Below are 22,535 nucleotides of genomic sequence, written 5' to 3'. Positions count from 1 at the left end.
GCGCTGGGTCCCCCCCCAGGGCAGCCGCCGGTCACCGCCGGCACCTGCCCCATCCCCTCAGTGCCTTCACCACAGCCGCCTGGCCCGCGCACAGCAGGCTGCAAACACCAATAATTAGTCTGATAACAGGTAATTACCGCAAGAAAATATTTAAAGGCCCGCTCCATTATCATCCCTAATCTAAAATTATCCACTTCAGGGCTCCGGGCTTTTGTTAAGTTTTCCTTTTTCCCTCTTAAGAATTTTTCTAAACGCCCTTCTCGTGTTCCACAGGACTCCCCCAAAACGCAGGACAGAGCGGCTGTGCCCGCCCCTCAGACCCAGGCCCCACCCACCACCCTGCCTCCCGCGCTCAGGGGGAGCCTGCCTGTCTCCATGGTAACCTTCTCAGCCTCTAGGTTTCCAGAGTGATCACCCTAGCCCAGCTCTCCACAGCCCTCCAGCTTCCCAGGCAATGGGAGGGGGCACCAGCCATCTGAACCCACGACCACCAGGGGAAGGCAGCCTGTGCCTGGGGTCCGCGCTGCCTGTCCGTCCACACCCCGTACCAGGAGAAGGAGCAGGGCCGGCCGCCGACAGACACAGCCACGTCGCTGCCTGCGTTCAGGTGGCTACCCTCGATGCCGATCCAGGTGCCCCCCGAAAGGGGCCCGCGGGCAGGGCTCACACGGTAGAAGGTCGGCGTCTAGGGGGAGAAGGGACCTGCTGGAGCTCCAGGGAAGCGCCCGCATCTCCAGCCAGGCCCAGGCCTGCGCTCACTGGGTGTGAGACATCGCCCATAGGCAGGGCCCACGGCGCACGGGGGCCCCCCGGCATCAGGCCTGGTGGCGAGCGGGGAGGGGGCGGGGGCCCATCACTTGAGGCTGCCCGAGGTCCGGGCCAGCCCCACAAGCGAGCCCTCAGGGCACCCGTGGCCGCGGGAGCAGAGGGCCAGGCGGGCGGGCTTACCACGAAGGTGAAGCGCTTGGGCGACAGGGCGCGGTAGTGGGGGGAGCAGTCCCGCACGCACACCTCCACCAAGGCATCGTGGGCCCGCACCGCGCTGGCGTCCCCGATCTCGCAGACGATCCTGCGGGCACAGGGGGCCTCAGCAGCTGTGGGCACCAGGCCCCCGCCAGCTCCCCCCGCCCCGCCGGCCGCACTCACTGCTCAGCGCTGATGTACTCGCTCTCCACGGGGCTGCACAGCACCTTGCCCACGCGCACGCCCAACCGCACGTCCTCAAAGCGCAGCCCCAGGTTCTCGCCCGTGATGGTGAGCCGCGTGCCTCCCTGCCGCGGGCCCGTCTCAGGGGACAGCTGTGGAGGCAGAGGCTGGGACGCGGGCCGGGCGTTCGGAGCACCCCCCAACGCCCCCCAGGCCCGGGAGCCTGCCCACCTTGAGGATCTTGGGGTCAGCGCAGCGGCTGCTGCCGTGGCGGGCGTGCATCCAGGCGGCGGGCGAGTCCGCGGGGCAGTGGGGGCGCAGGGAACAGCGGCGCTCGGCCACACACCAGCCGCACTCGAAGCGAGGGTCGGCCTTGAGGCAGAGACCGCAGCTCTCCCGCAGGGCTGGGCACTTGTACAGGTGGGCTGCAGGGAGGGGCTGGGCGTCAGCGGCCACCCTCGGCCCCGCCCCCCAGCCACCCCACCCAGCTTACCCTGGATGTTCTGCGGGTTGTCGATGACGAAGTGGCCGTTCCACACCACAGACAGGTTCACGGGCAGGTCACTGACGTCGTTGCCCTCGTAGGAGTACTGCGGCGGCAGGAGGAGTGGTCAGGCCACACGGGCCGAGCCCGGGCCGCTGCCCAGGGCCTGTGTGTCCCTTGTGGCCCCCTGCGGGACTGGCTGCTGGGGGCCCGTGCTCGGCAGGGCGGGGTCTGGGGGCCAGTCTGGAGGCAGGCTCCCCACAGCGCTGCCCGCCTGTGGGCCCGTGGAGGGGGCCCCACCTGGGTCACCCTCTGCACAAGCACAGCCACGGCCCTCGACCTCCAGCAGCTACAGGGGCACAGCCTCCAGGGTGAGCCCCCGCCAGGAAGCCAGGACTCCCCGCACCCCTTGGACACACGTCAGGGTTGCTCCGTGAGCCTCGGCTCCGCCTCCAAACGGGCTCAACGAGCTCTCCTCTGGGACTGCCCTGAGGGGCGAGACGTGTGTCCCCTGTGCCCTGGCACCCCCGACCCCACACTGGGCTGGGCTCAGGGACTCAGGCCTCCCGGGAGAGCCCTGGCCCAGACGCCCAGCTGCGCCCCACTTTCTGCAGTTGAAGACTTGTGCTCCACCGCAGGGCAACTCATCATCATCTTATCTGCAGGAACGTAATTGGATCCTATCAAACTCTCTGACGCTCCCTTTTCCCTTTACACGAGGGCTGCGAGAAAGATAAATGTGGGCCTGGGGGGGGGCGGGGGCACAGGGACAGAGGTGACAGAGGCTCGGGGATGGGGGCGAAACCGAGAGACAGCTGGCCTCGGGGACGCGCAGAAAGGAAGGAGAGGGTGCAGGCGGCCAGGCCAGGGGAGCCGGAGTGAGGCGCAGGCGGAGGGTGCAGTGGAGAGGAGGCAGGACTGGACAGGCCGGCAGGCTCAGGGAGCCTCGGGCCCGGCCAAGGGGCCGACCTGTGCTGGGAGACTGTGGTGACCGCTGGACCCCAGCGCCCCCGTCAGCACAGAGCTGGTGGGCCAAGGGTCCACTGCCTCTGGAATGGAGCCTGACCTCTTAACCTTATGACCCTCCCCAGGGTTCCGGGGGCCTTGCAGGTGGCCCAGAGGTACCCACTCCCCACTCAGGGCCTTGGCTAGCCCCGGGAAACCCACTGCTCTCCTGGACAGATGGGCAGACTGAGGCCTGCTGGCAGTCACGGGGCGAGCCGGGGGAGCGAGACACAAGCCGGCCTCAGGACCACCAACTGGGCCCTCTCCCCTCGCCCACCAGGAGGTTCTGGCCCTGCAAAGACCACCGTCCCTAATTCGTGGGACGAATTAGATTTGAGGCTCCGAAGGTGGCTGCCTCTTGGCACGTCTGGGTCGGGGGAACGCGCCGGCCACCACGCACGGCTTCTGTGTCCGGACACAGTACGCCTTAAAGGAGCCGGTGCTGTCACCCTGACCTCGGCCCCCAGGGTCACTCCCCCACGCCCTCAACCCCAGCCCCCTCACCCAGGTCCCCAAGACGGCACACAGAGCCACGTCTGAGACACGCTCCCTCCAAACGCTGGCGTGGCTCTGGGAGGCCCGGGCCCGGCGGAGGGGCTGGCACGGCCTGGGAGCCCGAGGTGCCCCCTGAACAGGGCGTGGCAGACCTGACTACGCGCAGCCCTTTTGCTAAAGCAGAAACACGGCGCTCGGGGTCCTGGCGGCCCCGCCCGCGCCGAGTGGACCCACCGAGGAGTTCTGGCACTGCAGGCTGGAGCTGTTGAAACGCAGGGCGGCGACGCGGGCCGGGCCCCCCGGGAGGTGGAACAGGCACTCATAGCCCCGCTGGCCCGACTGCGGCTGCGGCAGGTTCCGGGCGGCCAGGGTGATGGGCTTCACCACACCCACCGGCACGTAGATCTGGGTGGAGGGCAGGATCTGCGGGCAGTCCTGGGGGACGAGGCTTCAGCTGAGCTGGGGTGGAGGCTGGCGGGCGGGCTGCGCGGAGCCCGAGCTCCTCCAAGACAAGAGCCCCGCGCCCATTTTACACACCGGCACACTGAGGACGTCGATGACGGCCAGCCGGGCCCGGGTTCTGGGCTGCACACTGTGACCTGGGCAGGCCCGCCCCGGGGGCCCGAATGCCCTGCCCCAGGATCCTAGGACCCCACCAGAGGGGCCCCATCTGGAAGCAGCCGAGAGGCCCCTGAGGCAGAAGCTGGAGCAAGCTCTCAGCTGGGGGCCCGGGGAGTAGGTAAAAATAGCCAGAGCGAGCACAGAAACAGCCCGGCCCCCGGGACCAGCGTTTCAGCAGCACTAACTGACGCAACGGCCCGGCTTCCTTGCAGCAGGGCTGCAGCGACCGTGGAGAAGCCGGCCCGCGGGAACCCTGCGAAAGGTGCTTTAAATAGAGACACTGAAAACAGACTGCAATCCCCATGCCCCACGGCAGCTCCCAAGGCACCACGGGCCGGCTCTGCAGAGGATTTGGGGGCCCCTGGGGGCACTGGGGGAGCAGAGCTAGCAGGGCAGGACTGGCAGGCTGACTACTGACCACCGGGTCTGCGGCTGCCCTGACGGCCACCTGCACACTGGGCACTGACCGGCACGTGGGCTGCGTTTGGAGCTCAGGCTGCAGCCCGGTGGGAGCTGCCGGTGTGCACGGTGGCCACCTGAAAGGGCACCCATGCCAGCGCCCAGCCCAGGGACGCCCCTGCTGCCCCTCCACATCCCTCAGCAGCCCCAGCTCGTCCTGGCCACCAGGCCCCGCTTACACTGTCCCCCTTCTTTGCACCTTCCCTCTCCACTGACACCAGCTCTGCTGCCGGGAGGCCAGCACCGCTGTCTGTCCCCCTGTGGGTCTCGGGGTGCAGGCTCCAGGCCCCTGCCAGGCCACAGCCTCCCTGTGGCTGGGCCTCGGCACCTCATGACCCCAGCCGCGGACGGGCGTCCACCCGGGCCTGGCCCCAACCTCCTCGAGTGGCCTGAGACCAGGCTGATCCAGAGGCAGCAGGGAGCCGAGATGCAGCGTGGACGCAGAGGCTCCGCTGTCCAAGAAATTCGGGGCCTATGAGTGAACGAGGGACCGCGACTCTGTTTTCATAACTCAAGTTAGGTTCTCCTAACCTAGAACCCCTTCTTTCACACAAATCAAGGAAGTGTCTGGAAGACTGAGCTCCATTCCGCTCGCAGGGGCGCCGGCCTCAGGCCCAGAGCCTCCTGGTGACAAGGATGCCAGTGGGAGCACACGACCCACTCTTGATCCTGGGGAGGCCGGGTCTGGGTGCAGGCCATCTCCCAGGGCTGCTCTGCTCTTGGGGTGCTCCACGTGGGACCCCTGCCGGGCCACCCCGTCCCCACCATGCTCTGGTGGCCGCCCCCGCCGAAGCCAACCAGGCAGACACGGGAGCATAGGGACCCCGTCCCATCCCGGGCGGGAAGCAGGGAAACCCTGGGACCGGGACCCTGCGGCCTGAGCACAAGCTGGGGAGGGGTCGCCCCGAGGACCAAACCTGAACCAGGGATGGGGGGACCGTGGAAACGTCACGCTCCTTAGGGGCATCCCCGCGCAACCTGGGACTGGCTGAGGAGGGACCGTCCATGAAGTCCATCCCCAGACAGCCCCCCTTGACCCCGACCAGCCCCCGCGGCCCCGCCTGGCGCAGGCGAGCTCCTGAGCAGGGTCTACCCCCCTGCCACTCCCCGGCCCCGGCCGACGCCCACGCCAGCCCTCCCCGAGGGCCCCGCCGGGCGGCCCGCTCCGCTGGAACAGCTCGGATGGGCAGAGAGCTCAGAGACAGCCAGGGAAGACCGGGCCCCCACCTCACACGTCCATCCTGCTGCCCCCCGCAGCTGGCTCAGCCCCCCAGCTTCCTGCTGCCCCCCGCCCCCTACCCCACCCCCAGGACCCCTGGGCCGGCTCCTCAAGCAGGCCGCACACCTGGGAAGCCCACCTGCCCACACCACGCCCCCGCCCGCTCTTGGTCCAGCCCCGCCAGGGCCATCTTGTCCTGTGTGTGGTCACCAGGGAGGGGACGAGCCAAGGCCCAAGGGAAGGGGGCGGGGCGGCCAGGGCAGGTTCTGTGACGGGCTGCATCCGTCTGCCCCAGGCAAGTGCGGCCCAGATGCAGCCCCCAAGCGCCCCAGGGCTGGTGGGACGCACACCCTCCGACCCCATCCAGCCAACAGATGCGCTATCTACCGCAGAGGCAAGGCCTGGCATCAGGTCCTGGCTCTGCACCCGAAGGCTGGACACGGGGAGCCCTGCCCCCACCCCCTGCCTGGCAGGCCCGGGTCAGTCCTGGTGCTCAGCCCCACTGCTCGTGATAAAGTCAGCGCATCGCTCGGCTCCAAAACAACTGCTAAGCGATGGCTACTGATGACCACGCGGCCCTGCAAGCGACTCCAGGAATGACCAGCCGGCTGCACCTCGCCCAGCCAGTTCCGTCCACGTGGACCCAGCCAGACACGCTCCAAGCCAGCTCCCGGCGCACTGGGAGGACGGTCCCTGCCCCCATCGTCCCCAGACGTGCCCTGGGTGTGAGGTCCCCAAGACAACACCATTGGCTGAGGTCCCCAGGCCGATACAGCCCCGGAGGGCGTCCCCCTATACCTTCCGGCCAGCATCCCCACCACCCCCAGGCGGCACCCAACTTCTCCACACCTCCAAACCCAGCCCACAGGACACCTTACCTCGGACACGTTGACGCGGCCCTCCAGGAAGGCACAGTCGGCGGCGTTGTGTGTGCACACGTGGCGGTACTTGCACCAGTGGCAGGGGAAGGAGCCGCTGACGCAGGACAGGCAGCTGCAGGCAGAGGGCGGGTGGTGAGGCCGCAGCCTGGGCCCGCACCTCGCTGCCGATCATGGAGCCGCCCCAGGGCCTTTGCACAGGCTGCTCCTCACTGCTCAGAGCTGGTCTGCTTCTGCCTGCCAGGGCTCCCCCCACTCCTCCCTCCATTGCCTGACAGTCCACCCCGGCGCCGGCCGACAGAACCTCTCAGAGACGCACACGTGTAAAGCCGGTGCCAGGCCACGCATGACCATCAGCGCTGGAAACGCATTAGTGCAGCCGAGGAGCACGTTTTAAAGTCCACCTCGTTCTAATTCGCTAAGATTTAAACGTAGGTGTTGAGTGGCGGCTGCAGGCTGGACGGCCGCGGTAGACGTCACCTCCCCGACCAGAAAGCAGGCTCGCCTGGCAAGGGCCTGATTCGTTCCACCGTGTCTCCAGGGCCTGGATGGGCCGCATAGCCCACACCTCACCTCACCGTCCCTGTAGCTCCACATAACCCACCGCCCTGCCTCTACAGAGACCCTCGACCCCTCCAAGCCTCGGAGCACAGTCCCTGCCCCAAAGATTCCAGCCCGCCCAGCATGGGGAGGCTGGACCCCGGTGCCAACAACACCCAGGCCTACGGTGGGCGCCCCACGAACAGCCAGGAGGGCTATCAGCCTGCAAGTCGGTCGACAAACGACACGATTGAAAAATTAAGCGCCTCGGCTCGAGGCTGACCCCCTCCGGGCCCAGGGCTCTGGCCGCTGCGGGACGCGCAGGGGGCCCTCAGCAATTCCTGCTCTTCCTCTGAGGCTGGCGCGCTCGCAGAAGACCAGAGGCCCGGGGAGATCGCCCACACCCGGCTGTCCATGCCCCAGGGGCTGCCCGACCCAGAGGGGACCCGGACCCCTCCTGCCCCAGAGCGGCAGGTATCCAATGCCCGAGCCCCGGCTGGTCGCGCCCTGCCTGGACGACGCAGCAGCGCCCCCAGCTCCCTGCCTTGCTCTGGTGCCCGCGGCCCACTCCCCACTCGAGGGGAATCAGCACACGTCACACCCCAGCTGCCGCTCCCGCCACCCGGCCTCAGGCCTCCCCCTCGAGGCCCCGTCCTGGCTCCTGCGACCCGACCAAGCGCTGCCCCACGGGACTCTGTGCAGGAGGCCAGAGACACTCACGACTGGTGGACGCTGCAGTTGTAGAAAACGAAGTCCACGGACGCGAACTTCTTGCCCGTCTCCTTGGATTTCAGGTAGAGCCTGACCACCCGCTGGTCTCCTGTACCAGTGGCACAGGTTCCGTCACCAGGGCCCCGGGGCCGCCGAACCCAGGAGCCCCGCGCAGAAAACACGCCTCGCCAAGGACCCTCCCAACGGCCAAGGGCACCGCCCCTGCCCCCGCCCCCGCCCCCCCCCCCGCCGCCCTGCGGTGCCTTCCCCTGACGCCCTCCACGGTCACCACGGGATGCCCACCCACCGTCCCAGTGACCGTCCACCCCCGACAGGAGGCCCCCGCGCTGCCCAGGCCGGCCCACTCGGCCTCACCCTGGCCCCGCGTGATGGGCGCCACCTCCCGCGCAGAGGGGGAGTGGCAGTGAATCCGGCCATCCTCCAGGACGCCCTCGGACTCGGTGAAGTCCTCAAAGGAGCAGTTGACCCCGGCCGAGAGGTCGGGCACGTTCCAGGCCTGCAGCACGAGCTGGGAGGCAGGGGAAAGGGTGACTGGCCAGTCCCCCTGCGCCCCCACGCTGCCCCACCCCGTCCCCAGCGGCCACTCACCGGAACCTGAAACGTGGTCACGGACACGTTGCGGGGCTGCACTGTCAGCTGTACGCACTGCAGCAGGTCCGCAGCGAAGCGCTGGGGCTCGGCCGCCCGCTCGCAGGCGTCCCGGCGGGAGCAGCTGTGGGCAGAGGCGTGGGGCGGGCTCAGGCGGGAGGCCAGCGGAGCCCCTGGCCCACCCTGCACCCCGTCCGGACCCGGGAAGCTGGGCTCCTGTCACTCAGCGGGCTCCCAGTGAGGTCGCCGGGCCCCCTGCCACCCCCACGGCCTGTGCGGACTCACGTGCTGTGCAGGACACACCAGCCGCAGTGGGGGTCCCGTGACCCCAGACACAGCTCACATGACGTGTACTGCACACAGCTCTCCACGGGCACCCGAGTCACCTGGAAGGAGGGGCCTCGGCATCAGGTCCTCTCGGGCCTGTCCCTGTCCCCCACACACCAGGGAGCCCCGTCTCAGGCCTTCCTCCTGCTCTGTCTATCCAAGGGCCAGTCCTGGGTGACCCTGACCCGGCCGAGCCAGGCCAAGCAGACCGGGCCGGTCTCCAGGGAGCGAGTCGGGGCGGGCGACAGCTCTGGCCAGTCCCTCTTGCTCTGCTGCACCCCGAGCTTCCCAGGGGAGCCGTGGGCTCTCCAGCCCCAGTCCTGAGCCCGGAGGCCGGCAGGGCACCGCTTACCCCAACCTCGCCCGCTTGACCCGAGACACAGAGCGACCGAGTAATAACCCGATGGCGGGAGGGGGCAAAGGGGAAGGGAACCACCAGGAGGGAAGGGAGGCCCGGCCCCACCTGCACCCCTCCGGCAGCCACGGGGTCACCAGGTGGAGCAGAAGGGCAGAGGCTGGCTCCAAGCAGGCTGGACCAGAAACACGGTACGCGACCTTGACGAGCCGGCCAGGCCAGAGACCGGGAAGTCGGGGGCCCCAACGGACACCCCAAACCCCCCAACACCACTACCCTGAAAACGCTCTCGCTGGGCATCTGTTCCCGTGGGTGTGCAGTCGTCCAGGGACCAGGGGCGGCTCCAGACCCTGCCAGGGCAAGCCTGGAGGCTGGCTGCACAGTGACGGCCCCGCTCCGCTCTCCGGGGCACCCACCTGCTTCTCCGTCATGGCGTACAGGTACTGGCGGTCGGGGCTGAGGACCAGGTCACGCAGGATGGGGCTGCCCTCTTGGGCCACCACGCTCTCGTAGGCCAGGGCCGGCCGGCCGCCGGGGTTCGCCAGGTCCACCAGCATCTGCGGCAGCGAGAGCCACGTGGTGCTGCCCCAGTGCCTTCCAGCCCCTGCCCACCCCCAGCCCAGGTGTGGGGTCGGGAGCGCCCCAAGCAACCCCCCCAGCCCTTGAAGGATAAGGCCGAGGCCCCCCCACCACGCCCAGGAGCTGGTGCAGGACCAACTGCAGCCGGCAGGCTGGTCCCGGCCCAGCCCCTTCGCCAGGCGTCGGGGTCTCTGGGGGCTGGAGAAAACCACAGCCCTCCACCCACCACCCGTCACGAGCTACACAGCCACATCCAGGGCAGAGGCGGCAGGAGCCCGGGGCGGCCTTCCCTGGGGCCAGGCTGGGCATCCCCATCGCCGAGGAAGGGCTATATGTGCAGAGGGGAGGGGGCACGAGGGGCGGCGGGCCCGCAGGGACGTCCAGTGCAACTGAGAAGAGAGACCAGGAACCTCCCAAGTGGGAGGCAGTGGGGGCCGGGTCCGAGAGAGGGGGCACCGCCAGTACGAAGGCGGGAGGTGGGGGGGGCGGACGGTGCATGCATAAGGAAAGACACGGTCTACGTCCCAAACACGCGGGGGCTCACTCAGCCAGCTCTCGCCCGCTGCGTGCAACGCTGCAAGTAATTTTAGTTGCTTCTACCAAACAAAAGTATTTAATTAACAGCGAGAGCCGGGGGGCTTTCCAGAGACGGGACTCGTGGGGCGGCCGGCTCAGCCTGCAGGCAGGCTCCCGGGGCCGCCAGCCCACCTCCACCTCGGCCCAGCGCCCCTCCTTGGCGGCTCACGCTGACTGGACAGGGCAGGGCAGGCCTGAGCGGCCAGGCGAACACCCCTGGCTCACCCTGGCTCGGGCCAGCTCCATGGCGGCTGGGAGAGGGCGGCCGGCCGGGGAGGCCAGGGGGAAGGGGGAGGGGAGGGCCGCATTCCTGAGCACCCGCGGCCACCCCCCCACTTCCGCTCAGCTGCCGCCCCGCCGGGCAGGCAGGCTTAAGTCAAACCAGACCCGGAAGAGCCGAGTCCAGCGCCTGCCGGCAGGGGAGGGAACCAGGACTGGGCTGGGAGGGAGGAGGGGGGCAGGGGGCGTGCAGCAGCCCAGCCTCAGCTCCCGCGGGTAGGGCCCGGAGGCGTGTGCTCGTCCAGCTGTCCATCCGCCATGCACCCAGCCTGCACCCCTCAACCCCAGAGCCTGCTGCCCTGCTCTCACAGGGAGCTGACTGGGCCCTGGCCACGGAGGCCGGGAGGCCGGGAGGCCGGGAGGCTGGCCTCTGCACCCACACCACCTGGGCCCAAGCCCTGTTCAGGCGCGTCCCGGCTGTGGGGCCTCTACCTCAGGGTCACCCCCACACCCCGGGCGACGGGAGCCTCCCCCCACACCAGAGCCACTCCTGGGACTAACTGACCCAGCAGAGGGTGCCCGGGGGGGCCAGGCCCCGAGGCAACTCCCAAAACCCAAGCGCCGGCCACAGAGGCGCAGCAAGGCCAGGCTGGACCACAGCCAGGGAGCGGGGAACTGGACAGCCAGAGGGCAGGGCAGGGCACCAGTGGGGACCCAGAGCTCCAGACTCATCTCAACACAAATGGCCCAAACCAGGGTCCTTTACGCCTCCTCCCTGCAGGCGCCTCCACCCGCTGCAGCCCCCCTGGAGCCCAGACCTGACACTGCCGGCCCCTGGGATGACCACACCCCTGGCGCTTGTGCAGGGGGCGCTGAACTGGGACACTGCTGGGCCCCAGCCTCTCCCACCCAAGCCCCCGGGGCCCGACCCCTCCCCGCTCAGGGCCGAGGGTGCAGGCTGGGGCGTGGACATCGCATCAGGGGTGCCCCCACCACCCCGTAGGGGACGAGGGGGACAGTTCAGGGAAGGGGGTACCCAGGGGAAGGCACAGTCCCGGGCAAGGTGGGAGGGCGGCCAGCCCGTCTCTAGAGTGCCCCCGCCCCCAGGCCCGCCAAGTGCCGCGACTCGACAGGTGGCTCCCAACAGCTGCGGCAGGAGTGTGTTCCTCCAGCTGTCCATCGCATCGACCACCCACCTGCCCTCCACTGGGCGGCCCCAGCCCTTAAACTCGCAAGGCTCCCCTGTTTCCGGAGGGCACAGAACAAGGTGGGGCGGGCCGGGGAGGCACGGCCCACAGGCCAGTGGGTGGACGTGCCCCATTCTGTGCGCCATGCAGCCCCGTCCAGACTCCGCAGGAGCCCCGCACACACACGTGACAGACCGGCTTTGGGCCAGTCCTCGGGACACACCTGCCACGGAGCCTGGTTTTCGGGCTGCAGGGCCCAGGCAGCACCGAGGTAAACGAAGGCCCACAAGGACCTGCCAGAGAAACCCCGGGCTCCAGACCGCCCGCTGCAGCTGGGGACGCGGAGTCTGCGCCAAAAGTGGGAGGAGGGATGAGGCAGGCCACCAGGAGGGCACCCCGGGGAGAAGGGGCGTGCAGGGCGGGTACGGGGCCCAGCAGCTGGCTGGACAGCGGGACACACACCACTGGCAGCGCGCGTGCTGATGCCACACCCCTGCCCACAGCAGTCACTCGAGGGCCACCCACCTGGGGCGGCGGCCCACCCTGGGCAGGAGACTCCTCATCCCCTGGTGTCCTCCCTGACCTCCAGCTGTCACCTCTGCTCTGCAAACCTTCCCCCCACGACCACCAGAACTCTCCACTACCAGCTGAGAGCTCTGCTTCCCCAAACCCAGCTCGGTCCCCCTGGCTTGAGTGGAGCCGTCCCGCTGCCCTGGCACGCCCGCCGGGCTGCACCAGGCCCAGAAACCCACGCAGCCCGGCTCTGACCCGGACCCTTGGACCCTGCTCACTCCTCCACCGGGGTCGTCCCTATCCCTCTGTACAAGGGGGAGTCCCCTGGATTCTGAGCTGAGGCACAAGGGCTGTCAGTGCCCCCACGAAGGGTTTGGGCCCCAGCAGCCTCTGGGAGCCATGGCCAGGCAAGGCGCTGACCACGGGCTGTGCACCTACTGCCACCACGGGCCCACCGCACCCCACAGACAGGCCAGGGAATGGGTTCACCTCGGCATCCCCAGGCCAGCAGGACCCTGGGGCCCAGGGCCCAACAGACAGGAAGTCCTGCACAGGGGCCCCTGGCCCTGGAGGCCCCAGCCCTAGGCTGGGCCAGCTGGCTGACCCATACCCATCACTGCGAAGCCCTGGCCAACGGCTGCGGGCAGGCAGCTGACGGCCCGGCCAGGTCAGCTGTCTGTCCAGCCCAGAGCCAACAAAGGGCCCATTCTCTGGGCCGAGGGCGGGTGTGGGCACCAGGGAGGATGTCTGGGCCGTCCAGGCTGCATGCCAAGGCCGGCACGCGCCCTAGCCCCCGGAGGCAGGGGGCTGCCCAGCTTTGCCCCTACCGGGAAGGGCAAGTTCCCTGTCCTGCCCACCCCAAGACAGCAGCCCCCGTGTCTATCTGCAAAGTGGGGCTGCCCTGGCTGAGCGAGACTCCTGGTCTCCGGACGAGGATGAGGGTAGGAGTAGGACAGGCCCTTGGGTCGGGGGACAGGCAGAGAACGGGCAGCGGCCAGCAGGCCACCGTGGTGCTGGGACTTCACGGGCACCCCCTCCTGCTGTAGATGCAGCAGCCAAACCTGTTCCCAGCCCCCTGGAGGCAGGGTGGTCCAGGGAGGGGCTACAAGGGACGGGAGCCCCTGCCACCCCTTCCTTCCCGGACAGGGCTGAGGCCGCCCGATGGGCCCAGCTCCCAGACCCCTCCCCACCCCCTCACAGGCCACCACAGCATCCCCCCTTCTCTGACTGGGGGCAGGTTCCAGGCCCCTTCCTGGGTCCGTTCTCAGAAAGGCCAGGAGGAATTTGATACTGGAAAAGCAATTAGCAATTTCCTCTCGGCAGTAATTAGGTAATTAAAACGTGATTTGCAGGCCTGATGGTTGTAATTGGGCCAGATACACCTGGTAAGGTTGGGGCGTGGGGGCCCAGGAATCTCATCCTTCCTATTCTCAACCCTCAACAGGCAGACAGGAGAGCAGGGACCAACCAACGCAAGCAGTGGTCCTCCCTGACCCTCAGTTTCCCCACTTGGCCACAGACACCCCACTCACAGAGCTGTGAGAATTAAGAAACTCACGCCCGCTAAACGCGGAGAGGCCAACCTAATTGGGAGGTGCTTGGAGGTGGGCCCCCAAGGCTGAGCCCTGCCGGGGGAGGAGGTGACAGCTGTCCTGGGGAATCTGTCCCCCTGCTTCTGGAGGCTGCAGAAAGTTGAGCCGGGAGGCAGCAGCAATCGTACAGCCTTCCATCACACGGCAGTGACACGGCCAGGGTGCCGCCGCGGCTTGCAACTCAAGTGGCGCCAAGGCCGGCCACGGATGCCGCAGCAGGCAGCAGTGACCACCCGGCCAGATGTCCTTGTCTCAAACCCGAGACCCCCCTATCCACTCTACCCCACCTGCACCAGCAGTTGACGCACCTCCTCCACTTTCCCAAAACCACCACTGCCCTCCAGCTCCGTCCCCAGGCCTGACCTCTGCAGCCTCTGATGACCACTGCAGGGTCACCAGTGATGTGTCCACCACACCCAGAACACCCTTCCCGCGCACTGCACAGCTCCTTGGCCTGTTCCGGCCTCCGTACCCATCTCCTGGGCTGCCAGGGGGCTCCCACACCCCACTGCAGATAGGCCCTGGAGGGCAGAGCCCTGTCTGCCCAGGGGGCAGGGGTCCTGCACTTTGTGGGTGGTAACCTTGGGCCGTGTGAGGCCACCCCCACCAGGCTGGCCCTGAGCCTGGGCACTCGGGGGGCCGGGCACAGGAAGGCCACTGCCGGCCTGCACCCAAGGGCATCGTTCTTTCCGAAGGTGCCCCGGTGCTGACGCTGGGCCTAAGCCTGACCAGCCAGACCCTGCAGGGAGGTGGACCTGGGGCAAGACCCCTGTGGGCAGCCCCGCTGGCCGTCACTGCATGTGCCCTGGTGCAACACTGGCTCTGGGGTGAGGGCTGAGGTGGGTCGGACAGACCCACAGGGTGACCAACAGGTCCCTGTGCCCGCTGGCTCAGCCCGCCGCAGCCAGCCAGCCTCGAGAGCCAGAGACCACATCACGTCCCCCAGGACACGGCAACATCGCGGGGCACCGTGCGACGCCACCCGCAGGTTCCGGGGACCCCCGCCCTGGGTGGGCAGGGGAAGTGCACCCACGGGGCCCCATGGGCACAGCAGCTGAGACACGCAGGAAGCAGGCGGCTGAAGCCCCTCCACTCCCCACCGACGACTCCTCGGGCAGGGAGCGCCACAGGGACCCAAAAACCGTCCACGAGGTGGGCTGCGTGCTGACCGCTCACCCACCCACCGCCGGGTGCTGGAAACGGCAACACAGACAGAAACAACGTCACGTCCGCCCAGAAGGAGGGGACGTCGTCAAGAGTGTCTGGAGCACAGGACGCCCCCACGGCACAGGACTGACCGCACAGCACAGGTGAGTCTCGCAGGGTGCGGAGCGGAGGAAGACAGACGACATCCCGGGGGGCTCGGGCCACAGCCAGGCCCAGGGACGGATGGTCAGGCCTCGAGGGGACCCACGGGAAGGGCAGCGCCCGAGCAGGTGCCCGCCGTGCTCTCCTGTGACACCTCCCGGGCCGGGCGCTTTCCTGAGGGTGAGTAACCTTCAGAGTGGATGCTGGGAATCAATGCGTCCTCCAGACTCACGAGACGAGCCCCAAGGGGGTGCAGGCAGCAGGCCAGGGATGCGGCCCAGCCAGGCCCTGCCAACATCTCTCAAGAGGTCAGCGTCCCCAGAGCCACGGGGCCTCCCCCACCCACCCCCCGCACAGGCCTGGGCTTTGGGGAGCAGGGGTCTCCACCGATGCACCAAGCACGGGGTCGGCCCGGGATGGGGGCGCGCAGTAGGGACCCTGCGGACGGGCCGCCCTGACTGCCCTGATGCAGAGACCTACCCACAGCCACTCGACTTCCAGGGCCTCTGAGTTTCAGAATCCTGGGGTGGGGGTGGGGGGGCGTGTGTGTGAAGGGAGGGGCTGCCATCTTTCAGAGGCAGCTTCTAAGACCGAGATCTCTGGAGGGTAAGGGACGTTCCCCTCCCAGCAACCCAGGCCCAGAGCGCTGCACTCGCCAGGCACGCGGAGCACTGATGCCCGAGGGGCCGGAGACCAGGCCAGCCCAGGCCTGCTGTGGGGACAGAGCACTGAGACCGCAGCCCGTGGTTTCTCCTCCCTACGGGATCGCCGCACAGGCAGCAAGCAGTGTGAACCCACCGGTGGGCCCAGCCTGGGAGTCCAGCTGCGCTGCCCCGGGGCCCACCCCGAGGCCCGGTGCCCCACGGGCCCATGATGCACCCCCGCCGCTCAGGCTGGCCCACGATGCTTTCTTAAAACGTAGGGTAGCTGCCAACACTTAACGATCGAGAGATGTCACACAAAACACAGATTTTCAGGTTCTCTCGGAAAACCGGCTACTCGGGGGGACGGGGCCATGTTCCTGCCTGGTACGGCCACCAAGCGGCAGGGCCAGCTGTGTCCCCAGCGCAGTCCGGCCCTGCAGCAGTGGCAGGACAACTGCCCTCACCACGCCCATGCCGCCAGCTGTGGAGTCGCAGGGCAGGCACCCCTGGCAGGAGTCCACAGACTGTTCTCCAATCCCCCACTCCCCCGCGGGCACCCAAGGACCCGGAGGCCACCGGGCAGGGGAGGCGCAGGAGGGGACAGGCAGGGCGGAGGTCTGGGGGTGTCAGCACAGGAGGATGACGGCCTCTGTTGGGGTTGGAGGGGCAGGTGGCGGGCAGGGCCTCTGGGGAAGGGCAGCGGACTCAGGGGGCACCCCTGCCAGCCCTCAGCGGCTCAAGTTGGCAGCTCTTAAATTAATCAGCTACAATTTTACACAACACCGTTTGGAGATGGCCCAGAGCCAGCCACGTCCCTAGGGCTGCCCGGTCGCTTTTTAAAGCCCGGGAAAGACCGGACGTGGGGAGGATGGGGTGTGTCAGCGCAGCGGGCCTGTCCCCGGGTGCAGGCGAGCCCTCAGGCCCAGGCTCCCGCTCGGGGCAGACAAAGGACACGAGACAGGGAGCCAGGGCTCGCGGCTCACGTGGTGGGGCCATGCCCGGGCAGGAAGGGCCTGGATTTAAACCCCGGAGACAGAGCCGAGGGCCCAACCCGCCCCAGGCTCGGAGGAGACAGCCAGGCAGGCCAGCAGGGAGGGGGCACCGTGCCGGCTGGAGCGCCCCCTGCCCTGGCTCCGGCCCCTGGACCACGGCCGCACCCACCCACGGGCTGGGTCAGGATGACACGAGAGGGACGAGGCAGGGGCGGGAATTCCGCTGCCGAAGGCCAGGCCCGGCCGGGGAGACGTGGACGCCAGCAGGGAGCAGCGCCCTTCAAGCGGGCCAAGGCCAGAGGCCTTGCCTGGGGACCTCAGGAGGTCCAGGAACCAGTGGGCCGAGGGGAAGGGAGCCCAGGCCTACGGGCAGAGAGGGGACGCCCGTCCCCCAGGCCCTCACACCGCTCCAGGCCCCGGCGCGGGACAGGGAGGCCCAGAGAGAAGAGGACTGGGCCACCCACGAGACCTGGTGCCCGGGCCGCAGGCCGTCCCCCGCCCCACGGGGCAGGGGAGCGCAGGGAGGAGGGGTGCGGCGGGCCGGTCTGCGGGCGAGGGGGCAGAGCCTCAAGCCAGCGCCGCCCCTGGGCGCGGCCGACCCCACACACCCGAAAAGGGCGCCGTCCACTCACGCGGCGTGTGGTGCCCAGCTGGATGCACCAGGGTGGATGGTGCCCTGGTAGGCAGGTGCGGGGGAGGGGCAGAGGGGCGAGGGGACCGCAGCTGTGGCTTCCTCACTCCCGAAGCGGCCTCTTCTCACAGGAAGGCCCAGGCCACCCCCGTGGTCCACTCTCGGGGCCTCAGTTTCCCCTCGGTGGGACTGGGGCAGGGAGCGAGACCGGCAGGCAGCAGAGGGAGGCTGCGCTGGACTCACGCCTTCCCCCAGCCTCACAGGGTGGCTGGCTACCGTGGGACAAGAGGGTGCCTGGCCAGCTGCCCGCCAGCCCACCAGCCATCAAGAGGGCCCCTCCCAGCCCCTGGAGTCCGGCCTGCGGCTAGGTGACAGGCTCCAGGGCCCGGCAGGAAGGTCTCCGAGTGTTTCACCTGCAGCCAAACCCCACGGGGGCCCTTGCCGCAGTGGGGCAGGCCCCGCCAGGCACAGCCCGCCAGCGCGCACCCACGGGGGTCCACGGTGCCTCTCCTCTGCTCCCCCAGCCCTGGGGCGGCAGCAGCGAGCTGTGAGCTGGGTAAGGCCCTACCCCTAGGAAGGGAGAGTGCCCTTCACCCAGGGCGCAGGCAGGATCCGACACCAGGCCCAGGACGGGGGGCACAGGGGCTGGCCCGGAGGGTGGCAGGGGCCCGAGCTGGGCTGCCACCACCCCAGCGGCCCCCAAGTCCTGTGAGCAGAGCTCCGCAGCACCCGGCCCGGGGGGCCCTCGGTCAGCACGGCCCCCGCTGCCCGCAGCCCTTGCTTCAGGCTTATTTCACAGATGGGAAAGCTGAGGCTGGGGGCCCTTCCCAGAGGCCATAGAGCCACAGCCGGCGGTGGGACGTGATTCCCAGGGCACCCAGCACGGCAGGGACAGGAGACACCCCACCCGGCACGCTCTGGGAGCAGGCAAGGCTCTGGCTGGCCCCAGGCCCAGGCCCCGCCCCTGCGCTGCTCCTTGGGGCCCCAGGAGCTTCCCCCGCAGTGGGGCGCCCGCCCCTGGCCTGGCCCCTAACCACCCACCAGGTCGCAGCTGAGCCATGGGGGCTGCTGCCCCAGGAAGCCCGCCGCTGCCCAGCCCAGCACCTGCCGGCGGGGACAGAGACCTGGAAGCACGGGACTGGCCCCATCCCAGGGGCCCACGGAGGGGCCCAGGAGCTGGCCTCCACTCCAGAGCGCCCCAGCACTGGCGCTCCAACGGGGGCGGGGTGCCCCCTTGCCCTGCCCTCGGTCTTGCCGTCTCCCTGCAGGATGGGGCCTCCCTCCAGGGCAGAGTGCTGCCTCAGCAGACACCGGATCCGGGAGGGGAGGGGAGGGGGGCCCCACAGGCCGGCCCCGCCCCCGCCGCCCACACCCGTGGGGAGCAAGGCCAGCAGCTCCGGCGTCACCAGGCCCTGACGCCCAGGCAGGGCCTTGGGCCGGACGCGGAAGCAGCCCACAGGGAGCGCGAAGGGACGGAGGCGGGCGCTCAGGCCCGGACCCGTGAGCCCCTGGAGGTCACCGGGCCCGGCACGGGGGAGTCCCCGCCCCCCGTCCACCGGCACACAGAGCGAGGCAGCTCGCGCTCTGCCTGCCCAGGCTGACCTTGCGGATGCGGCCACTGCGCGTGCCCACGAACACCACGGTGCGGCCCCGGTAGTCGTAGGCGGCCACAGCAGTCAGACCGTCGTCCTTGTCCACGAACAGGGGTGTCCCCTCGATGGTGACCGTGCCGCCCAGCGGCTGGTTGAAGTCCTGCCCGCAGAAGTCGTCGTCGATCTGGAGGGGCTGCGGGAGCGGGGGAGGGTCGGGGGTGAGGCCAGGCGCCTTGGGCCCTGGGGGGCGGCGCAGCCAGCACCGGCCTGCTCCCCTCACCAGGCTGGGGCGGGGGCTCAGGGGCCGCTCTCCAAGGCCTGCACGGGCCACACGTGGGGCAGCGGCCTGGGGGGAGGGCAGGGGTCAGGGATTCCTGGACCCACTTGACAGATGGGGAAACTGAGGCCCTGGAAGCCGCTTGAGGCCCAGGAGCAGGCGCCGGGGGTGGACACCTCTCACACACACCAGGCACAGGCCCTGCATCCACCGCTGAGCGGGGAGCAGGCAAGAGGCAGCCTTGGGTGTGGGCAGGGAGGGGCCAGGCCTGCTGCACAGTGAGGCCGCACAGCGGGTGGCCAGGGACTGGTGGGGCACTGGGATGGCTTATTCAAGACAAGACACAGCATTACACCTAAAAGGCAAAGGGAGGGGCTGGCTGAGAGGAGATGGCTACGTTCAGAGAGGAAACAATCGATAGCGTGAGGTTCCGGAGAAGGGCCTGGGGGGGCAGGGCAGACGCCGGGCGCTGGGGGCGCGAGTCTGGGCGGCTCCCCTGCAGCAGGCTGGGGGTCTGAGGTTTGCAGTGCACGAGGTCACCAACGCAGAAGGAGCACAGGAGGCGGGGTCAGGACTGGACAAGGGGAAGAGGGGCCAGGGGAGATGCGGGGGGCCAGTGGGGACCATGCCCAGGCAGGGGGGACCAGCCGTGGCACAGGGCGCGCAGAGCACACAGCGATCTCGGCAAGCGCTGGCCCTCTGAGCCTCGGCCTCTCCACCTATACAATGGAGATCAAACACCTTCCTCGAGAGGCCGAGGGGAGGATGGGCGATGCATCAGCCTTGTGCACCCGAGGCCGAGGTCTGGAGGGCAGCCCTGCTGCGATGGGGCCCCGCCACACACAGCAACAGACGTGAGAAAGAAGGGCCAACCCACACTGCTCTGAAGACAAACCAGCACGGAAATGGGAAAACTGAGGCCAGGGAGGCGCCGGGCTTTCCCTAGGCCACCAGCACGTGCCGGGCAGCAGCATCAGAGGGTCTAAGGCCTGGCACTGGAGGTCCTCTACCCAGGGACCCTGAACAAGTCCCTTACCCCCTCTGAGCCTGGGACCTTACTCCGAGAAACAATGGGTCCTACTGCTTGCAGTAGGTGTGCAAGAGACACTCCTCAGAGAGCAGCTGGCCCCTAGAGGACCCCGTCAGGGCCTAGAGATGGGACTGCCGGCTACTGAGCGCCCAGCCCCCGGGCATTCAGGCCGCTCCCAGGTCAGGTGCATGGCCAGGCGCCCAGGGCAAGAGTCAGAAGAGCCTATCAACAAGACCCAGAGGGAGGACGGTGTCTGGTGTCCACCTGACCCTGGGGTGGCCCCAGCTCGCCCCTTACTGGCCGTGTACCCTGGGCACAAGTCACCGCCGCCCCGGACAACCTTGTCTCTGAAATGGAGACAAGACGGCGCCCGCAGAAGCACCCACAACAGCACCAGGCGCGTGGTCAGAGGGGCTCCGTCCAATGGCCGCGGGGGCTCGTGGACTCGTGCACACGGTCACGTCACCCATCTTCTAATGGGCAGGACAGCCACAGCCCAGGTGCAGCCCTGACCCTGGGAGACGGGCCAACAGCGGCCCCCAGCGCAGGGTGAGCGCCACGCGACGAGCGGTCGGCGCCTCGCTCCGGGACAGCGGGACGCTCACCGAGTTGATGCAGCCCAGCTCTTTGTTGAGCAGCCAGGGCAGCGAGAGCTTGCCCTCGCCGCGGTAGCAGGACTGGATGCGCTCCTTGATCCTCTCCTTGATGGCCCTGAGGGTGAACAGGCACAGCACCGACTCCCGGGGCGGCTTCACGCGGTTCTTCTGGCCCTGGGCAAACACGGTGAACAGCACATCCTCGTCCTCGGCCAGGCCCAGCTGGCGGGCCAGGGCGCGGCCCGGCCGGCTCAGGTAGGCGTCCTGCACCAGGCGGTACTCCACGCCCGCCTGCTCGCAGCCGATGGGGAACTCGACGTAGGAGTAGAACTTGGGGTCGTCCGCGCACAGCCGCACGAGCTTGGACGTGAAGAACTGCTCGCCGGCGGCGTCGGGCGAGGTCAGCTGCGTGTCCAGCTGCAGCGTGAGGTAATAGACGAAGTGCTCGCTGCGGAAGCTGTACACGTAGTAGATGTCGAAGGCCGGGAACTTGGACAGCGTGTCCGAGGGGATCTTCAGCTGCGAGGACACGAACTCGTCCTGGTACACGAAACCGAACATCTCGGCGTCCTCCTCGTCGGCCATGAGCCGGCGGCTGGACAGCGTGGGGAAGTATTCGGACTTGCCGTCGATGGGCGTGCCCACGAAGAGCTTGGCCTGCGCCTGGCCGGGAGGCCCGGCGATCAGCACGCCCGCCATGCTGCCCGCCTCGCGCACGCCCGACAGGTAGTGCTCCTTGCGGTGGTGCGGCTCGCCCAGCTTGAAGAGGTCGTCCAGCCGCAGGAACTGGCAGATGCCCTGCGAGGCGCTGCCACAGGCCAGCAGGCGGTTGGCGGCCTGGTCCAGCAGCAGCAGCTTATTGACGTTGTCGGTGCTGCCCAAGCCGTGCGGGCAGGACTGCACGCTGGGCGGAGGGTAGCACTTCTCGTTGTCTTCCACGGGGCCCGTCACGTGCGCCCGCAGCAGCGTCAGGTTCCCCGACAGCTTGTAGATGCGGTTCACGGCGCCCACGTACACCTCGCCCGTCTGCTCGTGGACCACCAGGTGGGTGAGGGCCCAGTCACTGGCCGTGAAGGTGCGGAAAGGGGGCTGTGGACCCCCGCCAGCCCGGGGCGCGGCCCCCAGCAGCAGCAGCAGGAGCAGCGGCGGCGGCAGCGCCCGTGGGCTCAGACGTGGCAGCAGCATGACGGGCTGCGGCCTCGGCCTGCGGCGCTCAGGTCCGGCAGGGACGCACATCACGGGGCCGGGAGCCTCAGCCCTGCGGGAAGAACGGGGGACAAAGTGTGTCAGCGCTGGCAGCCCTCACGTGCCCACACGCACACGTGCCGTCACCGAGCTCCACGTGCCCGTCCTCCCCTGGGACGTCCCACTTCTGGGGCGTGACCTAACCCTCCAGGAAAAGCCCGAGGCGCAGGAAGCACACCTCCCCGCCTGGAACCCTGCAAGCAGCTAAACCAAGCGTAGGAGCTGCGGGCAGCACGGGCCACACGCGCTCCATCGCGGCCTGGGCCACCGTGGCCGGATGGAGAAGAAAAATGAACGCGGAACGAGAAGGCGGGTGACGAGGGTTCAGGGTCCAGATCGGGAGCCCCACCGACGCCCAAACCTGGGGGCCACCAGCCCCTGACTCGAGCCTCCCCACGCCTTAGGGAGCAAGACCCCCAGCTCCAAGCTCCCAAGGTGGGTGACCACCTCTCTGCCCGAGGCCCTGGGCAGTCCCACTCTCAGCTAGACGAGGACGCTCGGGCGGGGCCGCCAGAAGGGGAGCCAGTCACACTGACCCCAGGGCCGCTCCCTGCTGACCCTGGCCCAGCCCCCAGCCCCGCACCTCCCACCCAGCATCCCCCCCCCCCGCCCACTGGTGCCCCCGCCCCGGGCATGAGGCCCCCGAATCCTGCCCTGGCCCTACTTTCTCTCGGGAAGTCTCAGCTCCCCGCAGCCTGGGAGTTG

General features: G+C 68.9%; 1 protein-coding gene across 1 annotated transcript in view; it reads right to left on the bottom strand.

The window, feature by feature from the left end:
* PLXNA1 (plexin A1) overlaps positions 1 to 21,770 on the bottom strand; it is a 36,812-nt gene extending 15,042 nt beyond the window's left edge. The window contains exons 1-14 of the mRNA XM_007465262.1: positions 20,595 to 21,770; positions 18,693 to 18,875; positions 9,266 to 9,406; positions 8,453 to 8,553; positions 8,168 to 8,291; positions 7,934 to 8,087; positions 7,568 to 7,667; positions 6,308 to 6,422; positions 3,365 to 3,565; positions 1,640 to 1,736; positions 1,378 to 1,571; positions 1,147 to 1,298; positions 949 to 1,069; positions 549 to 685 (exon numbers count right to left, since the gene is read on the bottom strand). Of these exons, the coding sequence (XP_007465324.1) occupies positions 549 to 685; positions 949 to 1,069; positions 1,147 to 1,298; positions 1,378 to 1,571; positions 1,640 to 1,736; positions 3,365 to 3,565; positions 6,308 to 6,422; positions 7,568 to 7,667; positions 7,934 to 8,087; positions 8,168 to 8,291; positions 8,453 to 8,553; positions 9,266 to 9,406; positions 18,693 to 18,875; positions 20,595 to 21,770 (2,996 nt within the window). The remainder of the gene's footprint in view (positions 1 to 548; positions 686 to 948; positions 1,070 to 1,146; positions 1,299 to 1,377; positions 1,572 to 1,639; positions 1,737 to 3,364; positions 3,566 to 6,307; positions 6,423 to 7,567; positions 7,668 to 7,933; positions 8,088 to 8,167; positions 8,292 to 8,452; positions 8,554 to 9,265; positions 9,407 to 18,692; positions 18,876 to 20,594) is intronic.
* Between the last annotated feature and the right edge of the window lie 765 nt (positions 21,771 to 22,535).

The sequence above is a fragment of the Lipotes vexillifer genome, unplaced genomic scaffold, assembly GCF_000442215.2.
Source record: "Lipotes vexillifer unplaced genomic scaffold, Lipotes_vexillifer_v1.1 scaffold1115, whole genome shotgun sequence".
Taxonomy (NCBI): domain Eukaryota; kingdom Metazoa; phylum Chordata; class Mammalia; order Artiodactyla; family Lipotidae; genus Lipotes; species Lipotes vexillifer.
The sequence above is the reverse complement of the archived record's forward strand: the minus strand, read 5'-3'. Positions and strand labels throughout refer to the sequence as shown.